General features: G+C 44.5%; 1 protein-coding gene across 4 annotated transcripts in view; it reads right to left on the reverse strand.

Moving 5' to 3' along the window:
- The window catches only part of kiaa0825 (KIAA0825 ortholog), an 89,095-nt gene that overhangs the window by 56,034 nt on the left and 11,711 nt on the right, over positions 1-21,350 (reverse strand). For all 4 annotated transcript variants that reach the window (XR_009714368.1, XM_061277751.1, XM_061277753.1 and 1 more), the window contains 14 exons: positions 20,198-20,357; positions 19,932-20,117; positions 19,694-19,870; positions 19,232-19,556; positions 11,957-12,124; positions 10,193-10,275; positions 9,855-10,097; positions 8,687-8,964; positions 8,085-8,235; positions 6,201-6,391; positions 5,931-6,137; positions 5,765-5,863; positions 3,371-3,510; positions 184-363 (listed from right to left, as the gene is read on the reverse strand). Coding sequence is in view for 3 of the 4 variants with exons in the window: in XM_061277751.1 (XP_061133735.1) it covers positions 184-363; positions 3,371-3,510; positions 5,765-5,863; positions 5,931-6,137; positions 6,201-6,391; positions 8,085-8,235; positions 8,687-8,964; positions 9,855-10,097; positions 10,193-10,275; positions 11,957-12,124; positions 19,232-19,556; positions 19,694-19,870; positions 19,932-20,117; positions 20,198-20,357 (2,588 nt within the window). In the remaining variant the exon portion in view is untranslated. The remainder of the gene's footprint in view (positions 1-183; positions 364-3,370; positions 3,511-5,764; positions 5,864-5,930; positions 6,138-6,200; positions 6,392-8,084; positions 8,236-8,686; positions 8,965-9,854; positions 10,098-10,192; positions 10,276-11,956; positions 12,125-19,231; positions 19,557-19,693; positions 19,871-19,931; positions 20,118-20,197; positions 20,358-21,350) is intronic.

Consider the following 21,350-nt stretch of genomic DNA (forward strand, 5'->3'; position numbering starts at 1 on the left):
AGTCTCGGCCTTCGGTGTCTTTTTATACGGGCTGGGGAGTAAAATGCAGCTTTGACGGAGAGCGCAGAACTACAGCGGGAGCCTTTGGAAATGACATATAGAAGCATTCACATGGCGATAATAAAGACAAGACCTTGTGGAAGAAAGTCATTCATTTGATTCAATGGCTGGAGGCTACTTTACCTGCCAGAGTGTAGAGATGTTGCCATACATGCAAAGTCTCCAGGTAGGGTTGAAGGATGTGAGTTAAGGCCTTGGGGGTGTCACTCAGCCAGGTACAAGTGTTGAAAAGCGCAACGACAAAGGCATCGCCGGCTTTGCGTTCCTCTGTGGGTATTTCTGGTTGGCTTTCCTGGCAAAAATCTGAAAAGTGAATAAGGAGAGGAGAAAATAAAGGGAGATTAATAATCCATTGAAAATCAATTGACTCAAAGACATTATTCTCTTTTTTTTTTTATTCTGGAAAGACGATATAAAGACTCTAAGATACAATATAAAATACAAATGAAATTGTTTTATACTGTTGGTAATTAACAGGCAACCAAAGAAAATATTAAACACATTTTGTAGTTCAAACACAACGTAAACATAGCATAGATGACGACGATTAAAAATGACAACGATAAAAACGACCGTTTGTTTTATTCAATTCATATTTTTAAAGGAAAAATATCCAGAAAAAAAACAGCTCATTGTAGCAGGGGGTTTATCGCTACACATCATCCAGATCATTTCAATTTTGTTTTCCTTCCACGAGACAATAAAAAACATTGCAAAATGTCAAGGCTCACTCCGACATGTGTTAACAGAATGGACGAACAAAAGGTAGCGTGGATTAGAAAGGGAAGGGGAAAAACTCACATCTGTGTTCGATGGTTGTGTGGGTACAAAAAAAAAAAGAGAAGCAGATTTCAAAGCCCCCCGGCTGTGGGATATACAGCACATGGAGACGGGAAGTGAAAGGGAAGAGGTTTTGACAGGGTGTCCTTCTGGGCTAGCTGTCGAAGCACCAGGCTGACGGAGGTGTGTGTCCATGTCTATACGCGCTGCCGATATCGTGTGTGTGTGTGTGTGCTAAGTTGACAGGGGTTGCTGAGCAGAGGCCCGTTGCTCCAGAGGTGGCAGATATCCAGCGGTCTGTCAGAGTTGACAGCTATTTGAATAGCTGCCGTCGGGAGATTGCACATCAAAAAGTAAAGCGCTGCAATTAGTTGAATACTGGTGAAGTTTTGATTTCAAATGATAGGCGGCCATTCATTTCTATCACACGGGTCCTTATTAGGGTCAAGGGTGAGCTGGAGTGCGTGGTGGTTGACACCAAACAATGTTGCTATGGTTACGGTGAACACGTAATGTGGCTTACCGTATTTTCCGGACTATAAGGCGCACCTAAAAAACTAAAATTTTCTCAAAAGTCGACAGTGCGCCTTATAGTCCGGTACGCCTTATATATGGACCAAATTCCTAAATTGAAACTGGCCCGAAGCATTGTGTCATGAAATCAATCATAAGTGGCCCGCTGAAGACTATGAATCATGAATCAAAAAGACTATGGATTATTATTTTGTGATTATAAAGTCATTTGTTACGTCTGAAGTTGAAATAAAAAAGATAAAATGGAGAATGATTTGATATGGATTAAAAATCTGACATGATGCATTCATGGTGCGCCTTATAGTCCGGTGCGCCTTATATAAGGACAAAGTTTTAAAATGGGCCATTCATTGAAGGTGCGCCTTATAGTCCGGTGCGCCTTATAGTCCGGAAAATACGGTACTTTGGACGAATTTGAAATGATTTTGACGAAAATGTAACACTTTTGGTCCCGTGCATGCTCATCACCACGAAAGATCCAAATGAGAAACGATTTCTTCTCTGCGATGTCACTCACTCGTTCCCCTCTCTTGCACAATCATACATCGAGCACACTTCTTAAGTGTTGAACCGAGCCGACCTATAATCAGTCTATGAGGTGGTTTGTGCCACTATCTTGTTCTGTGTCCTGTCTGGTAATTGGTCCTCAAGGAGAAAACGTTCCGGGTATCAGTCTTGTGACCGTGACGGTCCGTGGAAACGGGGTTGAGAACAAAGCGGGTTCTCTGATGATGGCACAGCAGATCATTTTCGGGGGAAAGTTTTGATTTAATTGTATTGTATTATATTTATTTGATTTAATTACACTTTAAATTATTTTTTAAATACAAAAGTTATTTCATTTTATTTTATTTATTTGATTACATTTTAAATTAAGTTATTTCATTTTATTTTAGTTGAGAACAAAGCGGGTTCTCTGATGATGGCACAGCAGATCATTTTCGGGGGAAAGTTTTAATTTAATTGTATTGTATTATATTTATTTGATTTAATTACACTTTAAATTATTTTTTAAATACAAAAGTTATTTCATTTTATTTTATTACATTTTAAATGAAGTTATTTCATTTTATTTTATTTATTCGACTTGTCACCGGGGAGTTTCCTATTCCGTCTTGAAGCAGGTAAAAGCAGTGCTTATTGCGAATTGCAGTAACGGAAAAAATGAATAGCATGAATACAAGCAGTTACTCAAACATGTGTCCCCCATACAAAAAAAATAAATTGGACTTTTCAAGAAACAAACTGAATACAAGTGTCAAGAGAGCACACAATGAAGAAGCTGACAGGGTGTGTTGACCTAACACTTGGATGACACCTTCTGCTGATTTGTCTCCAATTTGTATCCCCACACAAAGCTACGGCAGATGCTTACGAGAGTGCAAGCTTTCAGTCAAGGCGCCGTCTTCCCGCTTCTCGCTTAATTAGCCCGTCACTGCGATAACATGCAAGAGTCAGCGCTTCTCGCGTTGATATACGGCGCCGAGGCGTCCCGGCGCCTCGGAGCCAGAACTCTCCGGTCGGCCCGGAGAACGGCGCGGCGAGAGTTGTTATTAATGAGGTCGCGATAATGGGAATTAATGTGCGAGCGCACAACAGTCTTTAAAGGTTAGACTGTTGCCGGTACAAAGGGAGAGGAGGAGGAATGCAAAATCTTTAAAGGTCAGCATATGTGCACTGCTTGGGTCTGTTGAGTGTTTATTACTGCACTCTATTGATTTAGTGGCGCTGATGACCGAGGTGAGGATGATGATGATGATGATGATGATAATGATGACCTAATAAAATGAGAGGGAGATCGTTTCATGTCGGTAAAAGTTAAGAGCTTCGTTACGGAGTTAGGTAACATGCACCAAATAATTTATATTCTGTTGAGAAAAATGAATATGGAGGCGGGGGAGATGAAAGAATCTTAAATCTTATTTTAAAGCATATTGTTTCAAAAGTTTTGTGTGCACAGCAATATCTGTAAAAGGTCACGTCGGACATGACTTACAAGAGTTTTGCAGGAGCGTACGGGGCAGGTGACAGTCTCTGTGAAGTAGCATTCGCAGCAGCAACCTGGGATTGCTTCCGGGGTCAGAGGTCAGCAGCCGGAGCTGACATTCAGAGGCTTCCTGGCCCACAAGGCCGTCTCTGAGAGCGGAGGGATGGAAAAACAAGTTGACAGTTCTGCAGTGTCAGGTAAGAGACAACAAAGGAGGGAATATGCTTCAATATGGTGGATGAGACAGACACAAATCAAATATGTGCTTGAATGGAAGAATGTCGTTTCATAGCTTCATATAGACCAGGCGGCCATTGTATGTGAAATTAGATCCCTCCGAGTTACAATAGAAGACGTGCTTGAATGACCAATTTATAGGTCGCTCAATTATTCCATTTTTTTTTTTCTACTACCTTAAGTAATTGACTGGAAGGCTTTTTACTTTTGTGATATTTTAAAGTAACACTATTCATTAACTTTAAATCATGAACTATTTTTTATTTTTTTTTATAATACGTGATAGATTCCCATTATTTTCTCCGAGAAAAAGTTGCACCCAAAGTTCTGAACCCAATTGCTTTCAACTTTCAAGGCACCGCTGTGATTGAAATCCCCGCAACAAGGTTAACATCCTTCAGTGTCCCTCTGTCGACTCAGCAAATGTCTTCACTCTCGCTCGTATTCACAATGTGCACCGGGAAGGAATTAGCTCTAATCGTGGCCGGCTAAAAGCAAATTAACATTTGGGAGACAGCCAAATACATGAATATACACCCCCCCCCCCCTCCTACATCTTTTGTATAACCAAGAGGCTGCAGCCAGCTGTGGGTAATGAGCCGTATCCTCGGCGTGTGCAAACGTGCATGCGTGTGTGTGTATGCGTGCTAGTGCGAGGACACGTGTGTGAATGTGCGCGCGCCGGCATGCTACTTTATACATCTCAATAAAACCTAATGGAAGGCATGGACGGAGTTTGTCTGAGGCGCAAGGAGGCGGGGAGGCTTCACGGGGGGACGTCTACACAGAAATTAAGCATTCTATTTGAGAGGGGGAAAGCTACCCCGCTGCTTGACGGAGGCAAACTATGCCTCCGTCTGACAGAGCAATTTATGATGTCGGTGCGGCCGCAAAGCCAGAAGAAATCCTCTTTTAACCGCACTGATAAATCTAGTCGGATTGTGGAACCACATGCACACGCACAGGCTTAGAGTGAATGAGAGAGACGGACAGATGGACAGGAGGTGTTGCCAAAGTTAGCAAGACATTGGAACACTAGCTGTGCAGCAAAACAAGTAGACAGACACTATATCAATATTTTGTTTTTTATCCTTGATGAAAAAACACCTTGGATGACTGAAAGTGTTGAGTCAAAGTATTTGTGAAGTTCCTTTTACTTGTGTCTGCATGACCCTATCGTACTGGCCACTCGCACATTTCTGAGAGGCATCGCAACGAAATGGCTCAGTTTTGCTCCTCTTATTTATTGTGTTATTTGTTTATTATTTATTCATCACTCATATTATTTATTTATTGTTTGTGCTTTCTTGTTTTTGTTTTGTGTCGTCTACTTGTATGTCTATCGTGTACTATGTCTCGTCACCGTGGGATAGAGGAAACGGAATTTTGGTTTCTTTGTGTGTCTTGACATATGAAGGGATTGACAATAAAGCAGACTTTGACTTTGAATTAATCATAATACAAAAATGTTTAATATTTTGTATTTAATCCTATTATTGTGATGCTTTTTTTTTTTTTAAAGAACAGTATTTTAGAGTGCGATTTAACTAAGTTTTTTGTTAGGTTGTTTTGATGAGGCTGGAAAGAATTTGTGTTTTGAGTTTCGAGTGCGGTCCAAAAAAGAATTAAACTTTCACTACCGCACTTTGTTTAAAGCATGTCGGTCTGGATGGTTTGTTCATGCGCTTTGTGATTTTATTATCGTTTCATTTAATAATCATTACAGTGTTTTTCTTTATTTTATGGGCTAAGGTAATATTTGGCCTCCGAGTCCCGATCCAGTATGTTGTAGGTCTGGCTTCGAGCCACCACCAGGCCCCACTGGCGCTGTTGCATGCAAAGCAAAGAGGTGGGAGCAAAAAAAAATAAAGAGGTCGTAAAAGTAAACTAATTCCCGCTCGCCAGTACATTGGAGCACAAGTGCGGGGGTTCGTTTGATTTGTGCGCCATCAGCGAGCAGTGACATCACCTCTGGCTGTGAGGGAGATTACAGGGGAGGAGGGGGGAGGGGGGGAGTCAAGGGTGAGTGATTGACTGCACCTCGGAGGTCACACAAGTAACCAGACACACGTGTAGGTATGATCACATGTACACATACAAGAAAGCGGGCTCGTGAATTGTTCTTGTTGGATTACGATTGATCACGGCGTTGCATCCAATACATACTGTATGACTTGTTCTGTGTAGATGTTTGGTTCCAGAGCATTCAGCCAATGGAGCACAGGCTTGTTCGACTGCTGCGACTCATCGTTATCCGTAAATGTTCTGGAAAAGACAGAGTTCGAACATTAACAACATCGTTTCGACAGCTAACGTTTAGCGACGCGCAAACCTGTGCAACAACGTCAGCGGCGCCGTGCCGATGACGAGGACCGTCAGGAGCTGTTCGCACAAGCTATGGATCTGGTAGGGCCAGTCGGATCCACCCGCTATTATGGTGACCGCCGATGACGGGTCGCGGCGGAGCAAGGACTCGGGACTTTTGCACACGCTCCACAATAGATGCTCCACGAACAGCAGCACTGCTGTGATGTCACATCTTGTACACGAGGAAAGGAATGTGTGAAGGACGGTCCAGATATATCATTCTGTCTGGAAGTACCTTATCTGCAGGTGTCTCTTATACGAAGGTCGGGCCCTGGCGTATCTCTTCACCAGCACCTGTAGTGTTTCCGACAGAACCTGTCCCAGCAACTCTTTGGCTAACTGCGGCGGGAGGACGGCCCACAGATCACTACGGAGACCACACAGGAAGTAGAACCACATCTGCACTGAGAAGGAACAGCGTTCACCCTGTGGGAGGTAAAAGGAGGTTACGAGATGAAGCTATGTTGTCAAAATCTTCACGGACAGTGAGTGACACACACAAAAAAAACAAAAAGGAAGAGTGAGAGAAAGCAGAAGAAAGTTGAACGTCTCAGTGGTGGGGCCACCTGGTTTCTTGTCCCATTGGGGCTTTAGTCCAGAACTGGAGAACACATTACACTCATGTGTTGGAAGGGGGGTGTTGAAACCTTCTCTGAGAGCAAGGCCAAAGAGGAGACTCCTCATCTTTATGGTCCAACAATAAGCCATTGTATCACACATGGCTCACCCTCCTGACAAAGTGTCCAAAGCGCTCCTCACGTTAGTACCTTGCTCACTTCATCCATCTCATATTTGACGTCGTCTCTTTTTTTTCCCTCCCATTTAGGGATCTGCGTTTGATGGGAGCGTGACCGAACTCAACGTCCGGGATTAAGCGGCCATCCTATGCCTGTGGACTTGAGAGAACAAATCCAGACGCCAGGATCCAAAAGCATATGTGAACGTCGATGTAGAAGTTTTGCATTCTGGCTCCACTTACAACCCCCCCCCCCCGCCTGGTATTTTTCTGTACACATGCTGTTAATATATCACATGAAATATTTTCTCGCCGATCATTCATCCACATGTCGATAACTTTCTCTAGGACGAGAAAAAAGTGTGGGAGTTGGAGAAAGAGCCAAGGCACGGAGAGAGAAATTTGATGCATCCATCTTCGCACACACACACACATGGCCTCATCTGCACAAATAAGCGCAGGCGTGCTTGAACAAAAGCGCACACCTGCGCACAGCAGGTCTGCCCGACACCGTTGACCCGGCCGGGAACAAAGAGGCAAAAGCAGCGTATGGAAGCAAAGAGGCCAGCCAGCTCTCCGTTGGTTTGAGGGCATGAAGGTAGGAGGCCAAGTCACAGGGGCCCTTTTGCTACTTTCCAGACAGTCCCACTGTAGACTGCAGACTTCAGACAGCTGAGCCCCCGGAGCCCCTGGGGTAGCATGGAAGCCACAGATGTTCTCAGGAAGTTCATAGTAGGAGGTTCGCTCAGAAAAGGGGAGCCGGGAATGAACGGGAAAATGAAAAGAAGACGCGGGAAAGCTCCAGAGGGTTCCGAAAATCCTACGAGTCGCACGGCAACGTACACACGACTTTACTTTTAACATTGATATGAATAAAAGAAAGAGTGGAACATAAAGTTACAAAAGAAAAAACATTTTTTTCTGTTTTAATGTAAGACGGGTACCGTAATTTTCGGACTATAAATCGCGGTTTTTTTCATAGTTTGGGTGGGGGGGGGGCGACTTATACTCAGGAGCGACTTATATGCATATATATGTTTTTTTTCACTTTTTGGGGCATTTTATGGCTGGTGCAACTTATACTCCGGTGCGACTTATAGTCCGAAAATTACGGTAAATATAAATTCAGCTTCAAACATTTTGCAATTTTATTTCGCTTTTTTTTTTTGCAGCATCCTTTAAATTGGAACTTGCCAGATTCCGAATGAGGCCAAACAATAAATAAATCTTAAATAATTTGTATACTACTCGCAAATGTATTTGAACGTACTTTTTTAAGAATTGTTGACTATTTTGCACACTTTACTTTCATCTCCAAACATTCAATTACAGTTTCTTAAATGACCATTTTTGCATCGTGTATTTTTCCTGTGTTGAGTTCACCTCATAAAACGGTTTGGGGTCAGCCCAGTGGTGGCTCTCGGCATCCTGAAGCACACAGGTGGAACAAACTTGAAGACAATAGCTGCTCAGTTGGTCCTTCAAGGCCTCAACGCTTTGCTGGTACTTCTGGACAGGCAGCAAACTCAAGTGGCTGGGGTAGAAAGGAATAGACACTCGTGTAAACTGCGGCACTTGAACAATCGTGAAAAACCCGATTTATTCTTAAAGTTCACTCGGACAGATTGTCTCCTTTAAATCTGCCTGCCTTGATACTTTCCAGAAAGAGGTGAGAGTTTAACGGCTAGGGGGGGGGGGGTGCAGGAAGCTTGGAAAAAGGGAACGACTGGCGAGGAGAGGAAAAGTATTTTACGACCCAGAAGGGGAACAGGCCAAGTGTCGGAGGAGGGGTGTACGGGGCCAGAGGTGGAAAAACAAGAGCGTGGAGGGCAAGCATGATGCCTTTGGAGGGGATATATGGAGGGCGGAGGTTAAGGGGCTATTATGAGGCATAAAAAGTCACCAGATGTAGACGCAATATGGCCGTCATTACCACTTGTCACTCATTTTCTTTCAAACCCCGCAGCAGATGCACGCCCACTTACACTTTGGCTAAAGTAGAAGTCGAGTCCTTCAGCCGCGCGTGGTAGCGTTCCAATCGATGGAGTACGTAAATGCAAGTGGCCAACAGAGCAGGCAGGTTCTTGAGTGGGAGAGAGGACGGGACTTCCAGGGCTCTCCGCTCTAAACGTTCCAGCACGGCTAACGCTGCCCGGCTGCAGGCCTCCACGAAGCTTGATGGAACCTCCAGGAGAGAGCTGTCCTTGCAGGCGGTTGCTAGCGGTAGCAAGGCATCCAGCTCGTCCACCACTGGAATACAAAACTGAAGGGAAAGGGAAGGCAATGACACTTAAACTACAAAAATTTGGGGGAGCAAAGGAAAAAAGAAGATAAAAAGCTGCATTTCGAGGAGATTGCTATCTTCGGGTGTACTTAAAAGCACTTTTACAATTGCACTCACTGCAAGGACGCTTGAGTTGAAGAGATGGAACGTCAAAGTCACAAATGAAAGAATGTGACCATCTACTTTTCAGCCTGGCGTTACAAAAACAATTAAGTGCATGTAAACAAAGGAGGTAGAACGGATTAGTCGGGTCTTTTTTCACTTAGGTTTACAATATATTATTGAAATGGATCAAGGGATCCTCAATAAAAAATAAAATCCTGCTATTCACTGAGAAAAAAGGAAATGTTTGAAACAACTATTTGCCAAATGAAGACATATCTTCCTTTTTTCTTTTTTTTTTTAGCTATCACGCAATACTCTCTTTTATTGCAGGGAATTAAATATGACCTAATGTGCTTCCTTTTGCTATTAGCAGGCAAATTCCAAGGAGCCACAAAGAAAAGAAGTCAGATTATGAATTTGTTCTAAAGAGGCCCAAACTCTCCAAAGAAAAGTGAGATTATTTTTTGGGGGCGGAGTCCTTTTTGCAAAAATACAGTGAATGTTATAATAATTCCAAAACTCAAGGTGATTTGCATGGTTTGAGCCTTGAAATGTTTATTAATTATAAATTCATTATTTATGAACCGGTTTACCATCGCAACCAGACCGGTCCCGTCCGTCTGTGTTTTGGAATGCAAATGCATGCATGTACAACCTTTGTCCTGAACATCTCGAATCTATAAAACGTTGACCTACATGTAATGAAGTTGCCCGGACAAATTTTGACACGCGCAACGAGAGCCGTTCCAATTTTTCTGGCATACCTTAGCTACCACGCTCGGAGTGTCTCTCGGTGAGTAGTCGTCATCGGTGACATTTATGTCGCCGTCGTGGTTGCTCCTGCGTCCACTTAAACTTTCCAGCGGGACTGAGTAGTGAGGCAAGGAATGAAGGGCTTCCTCCTGCTGAAGACTCTTGCTACAAACATCATCCAGCACCACTTTGACACAGTGAGCCATATGAGGGACCAGTCCGCTAAAGGCTGACCTCCAATCAAACTCCAGAACCTTCAAAAGAGCAAAATAGATCAATCTGCCATCCTCCCGCTTCCGAGTAGTTTTAGTGATGAGTCGTTTTAGGTTCTAAGGAGAACGTAGCTCACCTCTGATGTGTGAATTGTCGGTGTTGTGAATGTCCTGCTTAATCCTGTCATATCTGACTCCTCTTTAGCCTTTTTCAAGATGCCTATATGGAATAAAAATGAAAAAAAAAAAGTCAGAGTCCATAGGATAAAAAAGTCTGTGCCCTACTAATGATCTACTGCATGATCATTATGACTTATTCCCATGGTGGAACATGAAAGCGACTGTAATTCTGTATTTTCAAAATTCTCTGCTGTTGACCTACTAGTCAAAATAAGATGTGGTAACCAGAGAGTATCAGTGAACAGGAGGAGGAGGGGAGGGGGTGGGGGACAGGTGGTAAAGGCTAATGGTGATGCCGTTACAAGTCTAATTTTCGGGGTTTAGAAACCAATTCAACCCAGATGGCATAAACTGCAGTCTGGAAGGGGTAATTCCGGGAGGGGATATTATGGGGATGGGAGGGGGGGGGGGGGGGGTGGGGGTGAGACAAGAGTACAAGATGCTGGGTTGGGTTGCAATTAAAAAGCATGCACATCAAGGCCAGAGTATCCTAATCAGTAGGCAAAAGAGTGAGACCCCAGGCGAGGCAATTTAAGCGAACACGAGTGCACGGAACGGAAGAAGGAGGAAGCAGCCAGCACATCACTTTTTGACCTTTAAGCCCGTTTAATGAATTTCTGGTAATTAAGCCATTTGATTGCCTGGAATTAATGACTTGGATAACTGGCCTTTAAAGGCTGTTTACCTCTCAGTAAATTGAGCCTTTCTGCAAGTCTTGTTTTTATAAATGTAACCTTTATGGAAATTATGACACGCACCAAAAAGCTCTCCGTTATTCCTATGATCAACTGAGGAAGGATAATAAAGGGGAAAGTTGAAGCGAAAGTAAATTCTTTCTCGACAGCTAGAACGGCACTCGGTAGAGCCCGGACCTCTGCCAAGGCTGATGAATAAACTTGCTCCAGCTTTAATGTCAATAATAGGGAGAGTCGTTTTACACTTATACGGCTATAAATAAAAAGAACCGAGTCTTATTGTGGTCGATAATGTTCTGCTCCGATTCTGTAGGGGTCCGATCATGTTCATTCATGCTGGTTGTAATGAGCCGGACAAATGAGAAAGATATTATTTGGAGGGGGAAGAAAAATGTTTTTTTTTATGACTGACTTCTTTTTCAAAATGTAGGATTAACTTTTGAATTGAAAATATATTGTTGGTATCAATATTAAGTCATTAAATGCAGATAATTAGAATCGCAACATTACGAGTTATTTCATTTTCTTTTTCGTTGGCAGGTGGATATGGGTCCTATTGTGCTGCCACTTTAAATTAAATGTCAAATGTTTTGAGGAACACTGTTTTTTTTATGACTGACTTCTTTTCAAAATGTAGGATTAACTTTTGAATTGAAAATATATTGTTGGTATCAATATTAACTCATTAAATGCAGATAATTAGAATCGAAACATTACGAGTTATTTCATTTTCTTTTTCGTGGGCAGGTGGATATGGGTCCTATTGTGCTGCCACTTTAAATTAAATGTCAAATGTTTTGAGGAACACTATTGAGCTAAAACTGCTAGCAGAGGGGAGCGGGGAACCATTTTAGTCTGAAAATGGGGGGAGGTCTTTATCGTCATGGCTACGTGCAACAGAAATGTTTTTATAAAATGGCGGCATTTCCACACTTGTGATCAGTGGCTGACATTGAACCAGTTCACCACATTTCCTTCCTCAATATGCAGACTTTTCCTCTTATCCTAAACGATATGCAACGTTACCTTTGACACTGGGAGCCTCCCCAGTGCAATTAAGGAAAATCACGTTGTTGACCATCTCTTTGACGTCGCTCTCATAGGCCAGCAGCGAGCAGGCCAGCCGGGTTAAGGCCTTCAACTGGTGGGCGGTCAGACTGAAACTCCGACTTTTCGCCGGAACTTCCATGGGCGCTGCGGAGAGAACGAAATGTGAGTGACACAGATACGGAGAAGTTGAGAGCCGCGCTAAAGTTTACAGTTCAGTCAAGAATAAACAATTTCATGAAAGTAGGTTTCTGACATGCGCTCATCAGAAAACACCCACAACCCGCAGCCTCGCCTAGCACGACACCTCTTATAAATATCGACCCATTCATGTTTTCCCAATGCACCGCGTAAACAAAGAGACAGTGAGAATATGCAAAACTCCGCACCCCCTCCAAGTCACACGTGCGCATCCATCTCTCTCGGTACAAAACTTTTTTTTCCCCCCTAACCCGAAAATGACCCCTTTTGGCAAATATGGATTTCCCATTTCGGAGGCTGCCAAACACATCACCCGGGGGATGTTCCGCATTAAGCGGGGAGAATGGGTGGCGGGGAAATGTGTTGCCATACTCCCGACACATGCACAAATACTTTGTGTTTGCCTAAATGAGCTCCGTTGCAAAGGCATGTGGGACTGGAGGAGCTCGGCGTTCGCCTCGACTCGCAAACATGCTGTGATGATTGAGAGGAAGGGGGCGATAATTGTGACATCGTAGCCCCTGGATTTTAATGTCATTTTGCCATATTGTTGTACAAAATCTGACAACACAGCGTCCCCAGGGAATGGTCTCTTAATCACGTTTGAGGTTTGACCCCGCTCTCCATGTCTGGGTGATTATGAGATTATGTTTGTGGGCACACTGTGTAAAGCTGGTCATTTTGAATAACTTCATTTAGAGAGGACACTTTGGCACACATTTGCACATGTCACTCTTGGATTATAATTGCCATACTGGAACCAGACTGTGGCCGCCATGGAATGTGACCTGACCTCGAGATTGTTGCCGTTTCTGCAAATTGTTAGCGTACATATCTATTTATGCGCACGTGTGTGTGCAGGCATGTACGAAATGGCGCGTGAATACCGGGAAGATTATTTGGTGCGTACGTGCAATTAAACTGCATGAGCCCGCCGCTCGGCAACTCTTCCGTAATGGGGTCCGGTGGGACAATGCCGGGTGACCCCGGCTGACACTCACGAGGCGCCATCTCGTGTCTATTTGCGAAGACACCGACGCGACGCCTCGGAGCTTCGGTGTAAACGCTCCAAAATGGATGAGGCGGGGACACGTTGCGGATCGAGCGGTCGGATTCTCCGAAATGACGTCCCAAGCCCGACCGCTAATCAGAGCGTCGCGTCTTTTTCAACCACCACTGCTGGTCATCACCTTTTCTAGGGCATCATTTTGGTTGGCGTCCATTTAGCATCCTCACATAATACTCCACTTGGCCATGACCTTGATGTTGAACAAGGCCCCCTTTCCCCTCCCTCCTCTCCTCCAGCTGTATCAGTATTTATTGTTGTCTTGCCAGCCAAATCGCCCTACAGCCATAGCCGTCTCGTACAGCGCCATCTAAAGCTCATTATACCTTTGTCACAACAGTGAGGGCAAATGGAAGCTCTCAAAGCAGCTTGATGGAGAGGGTGTGCTTAAAAGCACCCAGGTGTGTCATACGACACGGCGAGTCGCCCAACGATTCGGGGCACGGAGGGTTCAGCCAAAGGTCAGGGCGGCAACAATCGATGAGGGACGGCCGGTGCTGAAAGCCGGCAAAAAAAAAAATATCTTGAAATAAAACAGATCATCCGTACCATGTGATGATGTCCTTCCAGACAAAAATCAATGTTAGCTCATATTATCCGATAGATCACGACGGAAGCTGACGTCTAATCGTCAGTATGTGCTGAGGTGAGAGCGTGTGTGCGCTTTGTAGCTTTTAACAATGACGACGGTGTAACGCAAACGGAACAAACAAACAAACAGAGCAGGTATTTTTGGCCAGCCATCAGTCTTCCTCCCGTCTGCTTCTCCTGTGGGTTTCCGTTGCTAGCTCCATAGCATGCACCACGGGCACACACTATCACACAAACACACAAACTGCTCTTGACTGGCAGCGAGCACAGACGGAATGGAGAGAGAGAGAGTGTGAGGCAGGTGGCGGAAAGACGGAGGGAAGGAGAGAAGCAGGGAAGAAGGGAATCCCCCGAGCAGTTGTTATTGATTCCGGTGTTTACGGGCGAATAGTTTAATGCCGTTTACAAAACAGAGCAGATGCAACCGGTGAGCAAAAAGGTAAACAATTGCTGTGTGGCGGGCCGCCAAATCCCCAGACTGATGTATTAAACTCACGATGAAGAGCATTTCCCCTTTGGCTGCACTTATTGCCACTTCATTTCCTCTTAGCTCACAACACACTCTCCTCCTTGGCGTCGCTCTCCATCCCCGCATCCCTCTTTTCGCTCCCGTTTATCCGAGGGGGGAGAAAGGGAGGCGGGTGTGCTTTTTTTTGCCGTCTGCTGATTTTCTGTCCTGCTCTGACCCAGGAGGCCCGGTTGTTCCTAACACAGCCATTAGTAAGGGAATTGAGAGTGTCTGACATGGCCGAAAACCAATTATGAGACACTTTCAACCAAATGATACCCAAGTCTTTGGGGAATGGGCAATCGTGCAATAATTTGGCCACTGATTTAATTTCGCTCCGGCTATAGCGTCTCACTATTTTTTTTTGCTTTCTCCCATTCTGCCTTTTGGATGTGTAAATCGGACCACCGGGACTTTGGTGTGAAGCCCCGCTCTTACCCGCTAGCTTTTATATATCCAGCACATTGGGCAAATGGGCGTGTGACGCAAACACTTTACAGGTGATTTCTGGGGCAGGTTTAGCCACGGTGTCGTTCAATGAGGCAGAAGAACCTCAAAAGGCCAGTGAATTTTATCCCATCATGCACAATAAAAGGTCAAGGTGCATTACGTACGATATAAATTCCTTCACAGATGCAAGCCGTACTGCAAATAAATTGATAACCCAAGGTTTTGGTGTATATTTGATAGGGATGCACCGAAATAAAAATTCTTGGCCGAAACCGAAAAACAAAAATGAGGAAACCAAGGCCGAAAACCGAAAACACCGAAAGAAATGATTGTCAGTTATTAGAACCACAGCATTTATGGATTTATTTATATTATATATTATATTATATTAATATTATCTTTATAATATTAATATTATTATCTTATATTATATTATTTATATTTATTTATATATTTATATTTTATTTATATAGCATTTATTTTCAGCATTGCATGTTTTGCAAATCGCTATCCGTGGGTCTTTCTCTAAGATAGTGAAATCAGTCCTCACCGCAGCCATGCTGGCTCTTATCCCGTTTTCCCGCGTGCTGGCTGCGCTGTTTGCTCACGTCATCACAAGTTTCGGCCGTGTTGTTTCGGTGATTTAGGTCTTTGGGCCAAAAACCGAAAATGCACTTTTGGGTCATTTTCGGCCGAAGGTTTTCGGTGGCCGGATTTTCGGTGCATCCCTAATATTTGATGGATACACTCAAATAAAGTCCAACCTTCCAAATTGAAGCTGCTCGTGTTCACTCCCACAACGGCGCACATGCGTGTTATGGCTGAGTTCCATTGGATAGGATATTGGAAGACTAAAAGTGGCTACAAAAACCATGTTTGGCTTTTGGCACCTTTGTGGGGTCCTGCTGAGTAGCCAACCTTGCGCAATCATATTACAAGCGGAGGTGTTTGAATACGACGCGGCCCGCTAGGCCCTGTGACAGCCGCGCTCCTCTCTGTCAGTTTCGGCCCACTGCTCGCTCAGACAGCCTTATTATGGGAGGCGTCCTACTGTGATTCCCAAATAAGGATGCTGACACATAAAGCCCCGGTGGTCCGTCCTTGGGGCTCTGGCCACCGAGGCCGCAGCAGGGAGCTACCTGTCCTTCAAAGAAGGGGACAATATTTGATATTTATATTAAGTGGCCATGTGTGTGTTTGGGGGGGGGATTGTTATAATGGTTTAGAGTGACAGGGGAATATTTGTGAATGACTTTTTTTCCCCTGCCCTTGTTTCTCTTTGTGGTGAGATGGGATCGTCAATGACTCCTACTCGACTTAAGCAAGCAGGAGGATTTGCACTTTTTCGCTAGAGGAGCATTTTATTTAAAAGCAGTCGCTTCGTGCCCTTGCTTGCGTTATTATTTTCAAGTCTTCCGCGCGCCTCTTTATCACAACGTGCGGGCCGCTCTTGATAAGCGAGTCATTTTTGTCATTGCTCTCTCAATAGACCGAGGAAAGTGCTCATATCCTTGAGGGTTTTCAAAAGTAATGCAGAAAAGCCCATTGTGACCACACGGAGTGCAAAAAAATAAACGGCAGACATAATACAGGTTGAGAAAGATCATTTTCTTTGATTTCAATCAACTTTGCAGAACCGGCCTACCAGGATAGACAAACATCTAGAAAGCGCACACACGCGTAGAATTCGCCCTCCGTCAACACAAGCGCCATCCTTTTCCTCGCCCGTAATTACACGGCAGGATGCGGTCGCACGTTCCCCCTCGGCTGACAGTGTGTATAAACTCGGGCAGAGATATGATCGAGTGAGGAGCTGCTCTTATTAAATATTAACAAACGCCATTCCCGAGTAGCCTGAATCCCCGCAAGCAGCAGGCAGCGACTCCGCCGAGGTTCCTCACGTCACGACGCAACCTCTTTCCCCGCTGAATAGGCTGCTGAGAAAGAGTTCAAAGAGGGACAAAGGGCAAGGCAGGTGGGGGACGATATGCTGGGGATGAATGCGCTCGTCGTGCAGGTTCAAACTCCATTGGGTTTTTTTTCTATAGGGAGCTGCCGACATCGTCATGCGGGGAAATTAGTGAATTCAAATCAGCGCTATCAAAATGGGGTTGGAAAGCGAATTTTAAAAGTTGCTCTTCTCCCCCAGTGGACCATTGTTAAGGAATAAATGAGATGTGTGCATGAAGAGAGGTTGCACAGAAAATGTTTGATGTTCATGCATAGTGGAATGCCAATTGGGAATTGAAGGACTATATATTTTTTAAAGATATAAAATGGTTTTCAATTGGGCAATTTTCTAAATAAGCCAACACAGCAAGAAGCTGCTGGATGCCTACATGCACTTATACTTGTCCGCCTATATAATCAAATTTTGTCCAGAGACACCATAAATAGCTTTTGAGCATGCCACTGCTCTCAGGGATGGACAAATAAAGTCATTTTATTTATCCCTTTGGACAGGAAAATCTATGATCACATTTGATTTATTTTGTATCGTGTCATTTAAGTCCTCATTCTTATATCTACAGTATGAATACTATTTTTAAGAATTATTTTCTATACTTCATTCTTTAAAAGTGATATAATAAAGAAAGCCGGTCAAAAAAAATGGACATTTCCAAAGTCCAATGATAAATTACAGTGTATTATTATTATTATTTTATTTTATTTGACTTTATTTTTCTAAACCTGATGTGCTAGAGAAGATAGATTCAGAATCAGAGCAAAAAACATTAGGAACATTTTCTTTGCATCTCAAATTCAGTCAAATATTAACCTTGCACACATTTTGTTGAATCAAAACTGAAAATTTAACACACAAACAAAGAGAACAAAATAGACTAACTCCGGACATATTTATTCTAAATATCACTGCAGAATATGGACGATTTCCATTTTTCTACTCATGAAAGGGCATAGGCAGACTCGGGGAAGTGTGCAAGCAAAACTTAAAGCCCGAGCAGCCCGTCTTCACATCTGTCTCGGTACCGTGTCAGCGTCTGCCTTTGAGGCAGTCGGGTTAAAAAGAGATGGCAGATCTTGCTGTTGAATGCTATTAAATGCTTGGGTGGTTTGACAGTGGCTGATGCTACAGACAACGCCGCTCCCTCGGGAAGAGCGCAAGAGTCTCCCGGGCATGGCTTCTTATCAAAATATACCTAGCGCCTGCCTCCCCCGGCAGGAACCGACAATAACGCAGCAGGGGGAGGACAATGGGATCTAAAGAGTCACCGGATGCTTATGAAAATAGAATCATTTTGGGTTACCTTCGCCGTAATTGTCTTGACAATTATGGGCGTAGCATACAGAATAAACAAGTAAAGTGTGAAAGCAGATTATGCATTGCTGTTCTCAACTGGGGCTCAATAAGATCCACGGGCGTTTGGGTGGTGATCATGGGGTATCGGGATTTTTTTGGGGGGAGGGCGGGGTGATTACACAAAATGTAATCCCAGCTGTAGCCCTCAAAGCTACGTCGCAGACAAACACCTCAACTGAGCACAAGCAAAACTGCACAACACAGGTCTCTCGTTCCCTTTGGAGCCGTGTTCTGCCTCGGGTGCTACATTTGACGGTTTGTTGAGCGGCGGCGGCACGTAGGTGTGTAGCCCCGGCGACGTTACGTGATCAAACGGGCCCACTGACGCGTGGCCAATTATCTCGGCTGCCTCCACTCATCTCACGTTTAAGCGGAGGGGAAGGCGAGAAGCAAAGAGAGAGGGAAAAGGCGAGGCGAGGCTGCCGGCGTGTTTATCCAAGAATGGCAGATGTAAAGACGCTTTTCGCGCTGTTCCGCAGGGAAACTGACAATTTTTGAAAAAGTAAACAATGGCTCACGTTTTTTTTGTTTTTTTTTTCCGTGGCGTAGCCGTAGCGTCAGCAAGTCCTAAATAAGTCAATGTGAAACAAACAAAAGGAATATGCAGGAAGGGATTAAGTATTAAAAGTACACTTTTCTTTCGTCTCGGGCGACGACATCAGTGTCAATGTCACGGTGACAGTCTGATTTTCCTCCCGCGCGGAAATCGGTGACGAGAACTATCGCAGCAACTCTTTGTTCCCGCTCTTTCTGTCCTGTAACACTACTCGGAGAGGTTTGGGGTTCATTTCTCATTTGTGTACTCCCGGAGCCTTGACCCGAGAGGTGCTGCACCACTCTTTCTTGGTGAAGAGAGCAGACTGAGTCAAATAGGAAGGAGGAAAGCAATTACAATGGGAATAGTTACTGACAATCACCTTCAAGGTTCTTGGCTCACACACGAAAGCTGCAATGTAATGGAAAAGTGAAGATGAAGATAATACATTTTGAAAGCTTAACAATGGCGGTAAAACATGTGCAGCAGCACATTTAAATAAATAGCTCAAAACAGGAAGCGAACAACGGAGATAGAAACAAATTCATTCATCAACCGGTGTTAAAAGAGACGGGACTTACCAACCGTTGCTCGAGACTTGGACGAGTATCTTTTGATCTTGCTCCCGAGCATTGTGTTGTCCCTCAACGCTGTATCGCGCTCTCTCTCGAGCAGGGAGGACAGTTCGCTCGCCACGGGCCGGAGATAGGATGCATTTAGGAAGCCCAAGATGGCGTGCGGCTCCACGATTCTCGGAAGGACGCGGAGGTCTTCGGCGAGGGCCTGCGTGAGGGCCGGGACCACCGAGCGGAAGGCCGTAGTCACTCGGTCAAAGCCGGTCACACCGGCTGGACTGGAGGACATGGCGGAGTGGAGAAGAGCCAGCATGGCTTGGCCTCTTAGTCCCTGGATGGATAAAAACAAAACAAAATACAGTACGCTGCTCGAGATACATTTATTTTATTCTTTTTATTATGATTTAAAGACTCCTGGCGTGATCACGTGATAAGGACTCCAACGCAAAGGTCAGAAATAGCCCATACCTGATAATGAGTGAGAACTTCACACTCGGGGTACAAAAAGCACAACTGCTCCAGGCGCTGGACTCGTTGCGCGATGGACGAGGAAGGTGCTCGGCGAGTCGCTGCGCTTTCCGTAGACAGCCGCTCCAACAGATAGCAGCGGAGCTGAAGACGGACATCTTCCCACGCCACTTGGATCTTAGCCGAGCAAAGCAAATCAATTTACAAAGCAACTCACGGTGGCAAGAAAATGGATTACCTCGGACGGCGAGTCATCTTTGATTGTATGTATGGAGGGAAAGGGAGGGGCAAGGAGTTGATGAGAGAAGGACAAGGATGAAGATGGGATGCAAGGGAAGCAGACACCCCTCTGGGATGAGAGGTTGAGTAGGAGCTGCAGCGTGGCGTCTTCTCTTCCTTCCTCTTTTGACCTCAGGTAGTCTTGCTTTAAAAAACAAACGAGAAATAGGTTGTCAGAAAAGCACAACATGGACGTGCGCTAAACTCGACCGGTGTTATGATCACCAAGCAAGTGAAGAAGTCCATGAGTTCCCGATGTCCCGCGCTGACGCTGCTGAGCGTTTTGACATCGAACCACTGCAGGCATTCGGTCGGGCTGGGCGGACGTTCGGCGCTACGCGAGTCTCCCATTTTGGCCTGCAGCTCCGCCAGATGCTCTTCAATACTGAGGGGGACACAAGTACATTGCATAACAGGAAAAGCTATTACAGACAATAAATCCATCCAATGTGTTAAAAAGAGCACATATTCTACTAAACGTTAGCGATAAGCTAGCTATGCATTTGATGCACGTTGCTTTTATATTGCCAATAAATCTTTCTAACACTCAACTGGCCAGCAAGTGTGTGTGCAAAGATTTACGGCTGGGTATCCGTAAAACAACTACTGGGAGATTTTCTGCCCCAAGACCGTACGCACACACACACGCATACTTGAAAGTAACCCAAACACATGGCCACCATTGGAGGACCAACAATCCGCATCACAGTTGGTCCTCACGTGGTTTGTCTCTCTATCTTAAGATAGAAGGCAGATGTAGGGCACACAGTGATATATCAGTGTGTGTGTGTGTGCGCTGCTATTTTCCATGGCTAACAACACACAGTTGCGACTCAACACATTGAGGGAAAGATTGATACAATCACAATACAATTGTAAGATTTGTCTTTGTCATGACCAAGGAGAATTTTTTTTTCCAGTTACAACCTCAGTTTTTTTTTTCTTTCTTTTATATGCAGAATAATTAACTCTAAAAGTCTAATAAATAAGGAGTGTATATGGTGATAATGTGATTGCGTAAAAAACATCAATCCTTTTAATGTAGCGATGTGTATGCATGATGGTACGGGCTCCCCCCCCAATCAGACCAGCCGCTCATCCCCCCCAACTGCGACTCTATAAAGTGCCTCCTGCCTGCTCCTGGGCCATTAACACATCCAGATGTCTTACAATGGCAACACATTAAATAAGCGTTCAATCTGACATACTTTCATTTCAGAGGGGAAAAATCGCAAGGGGATAAAATGTTATAGACCGGTCCAAACGTCTGTGCTCTAGAATCAACACTGCTGATTTTAACGACCGCTTTGTCCTCCCCGCCTGTGCCATCTTCAAAACAGGCCTGATTGTGCGTCCCGTGTAAATAGTTGTTTGGAGC

The sequence above is a fragment of the Syngnathus typhle genome, linkage group LG5, assembly GCF_033458585.1.
Source record: "Syngnathus typhle isolate RoL2023-S1 ecotype Sweden linkage group LG5, RoL_Styp_1.0, whole genome shotgun sequence".
NCBI classification, from domain to species: Eukaryota; Metazoa; Chordata; class Actinopteri; order Syngnathiformes; family Syngnathidae; genus Syngnathus; species Syngnathus typhle.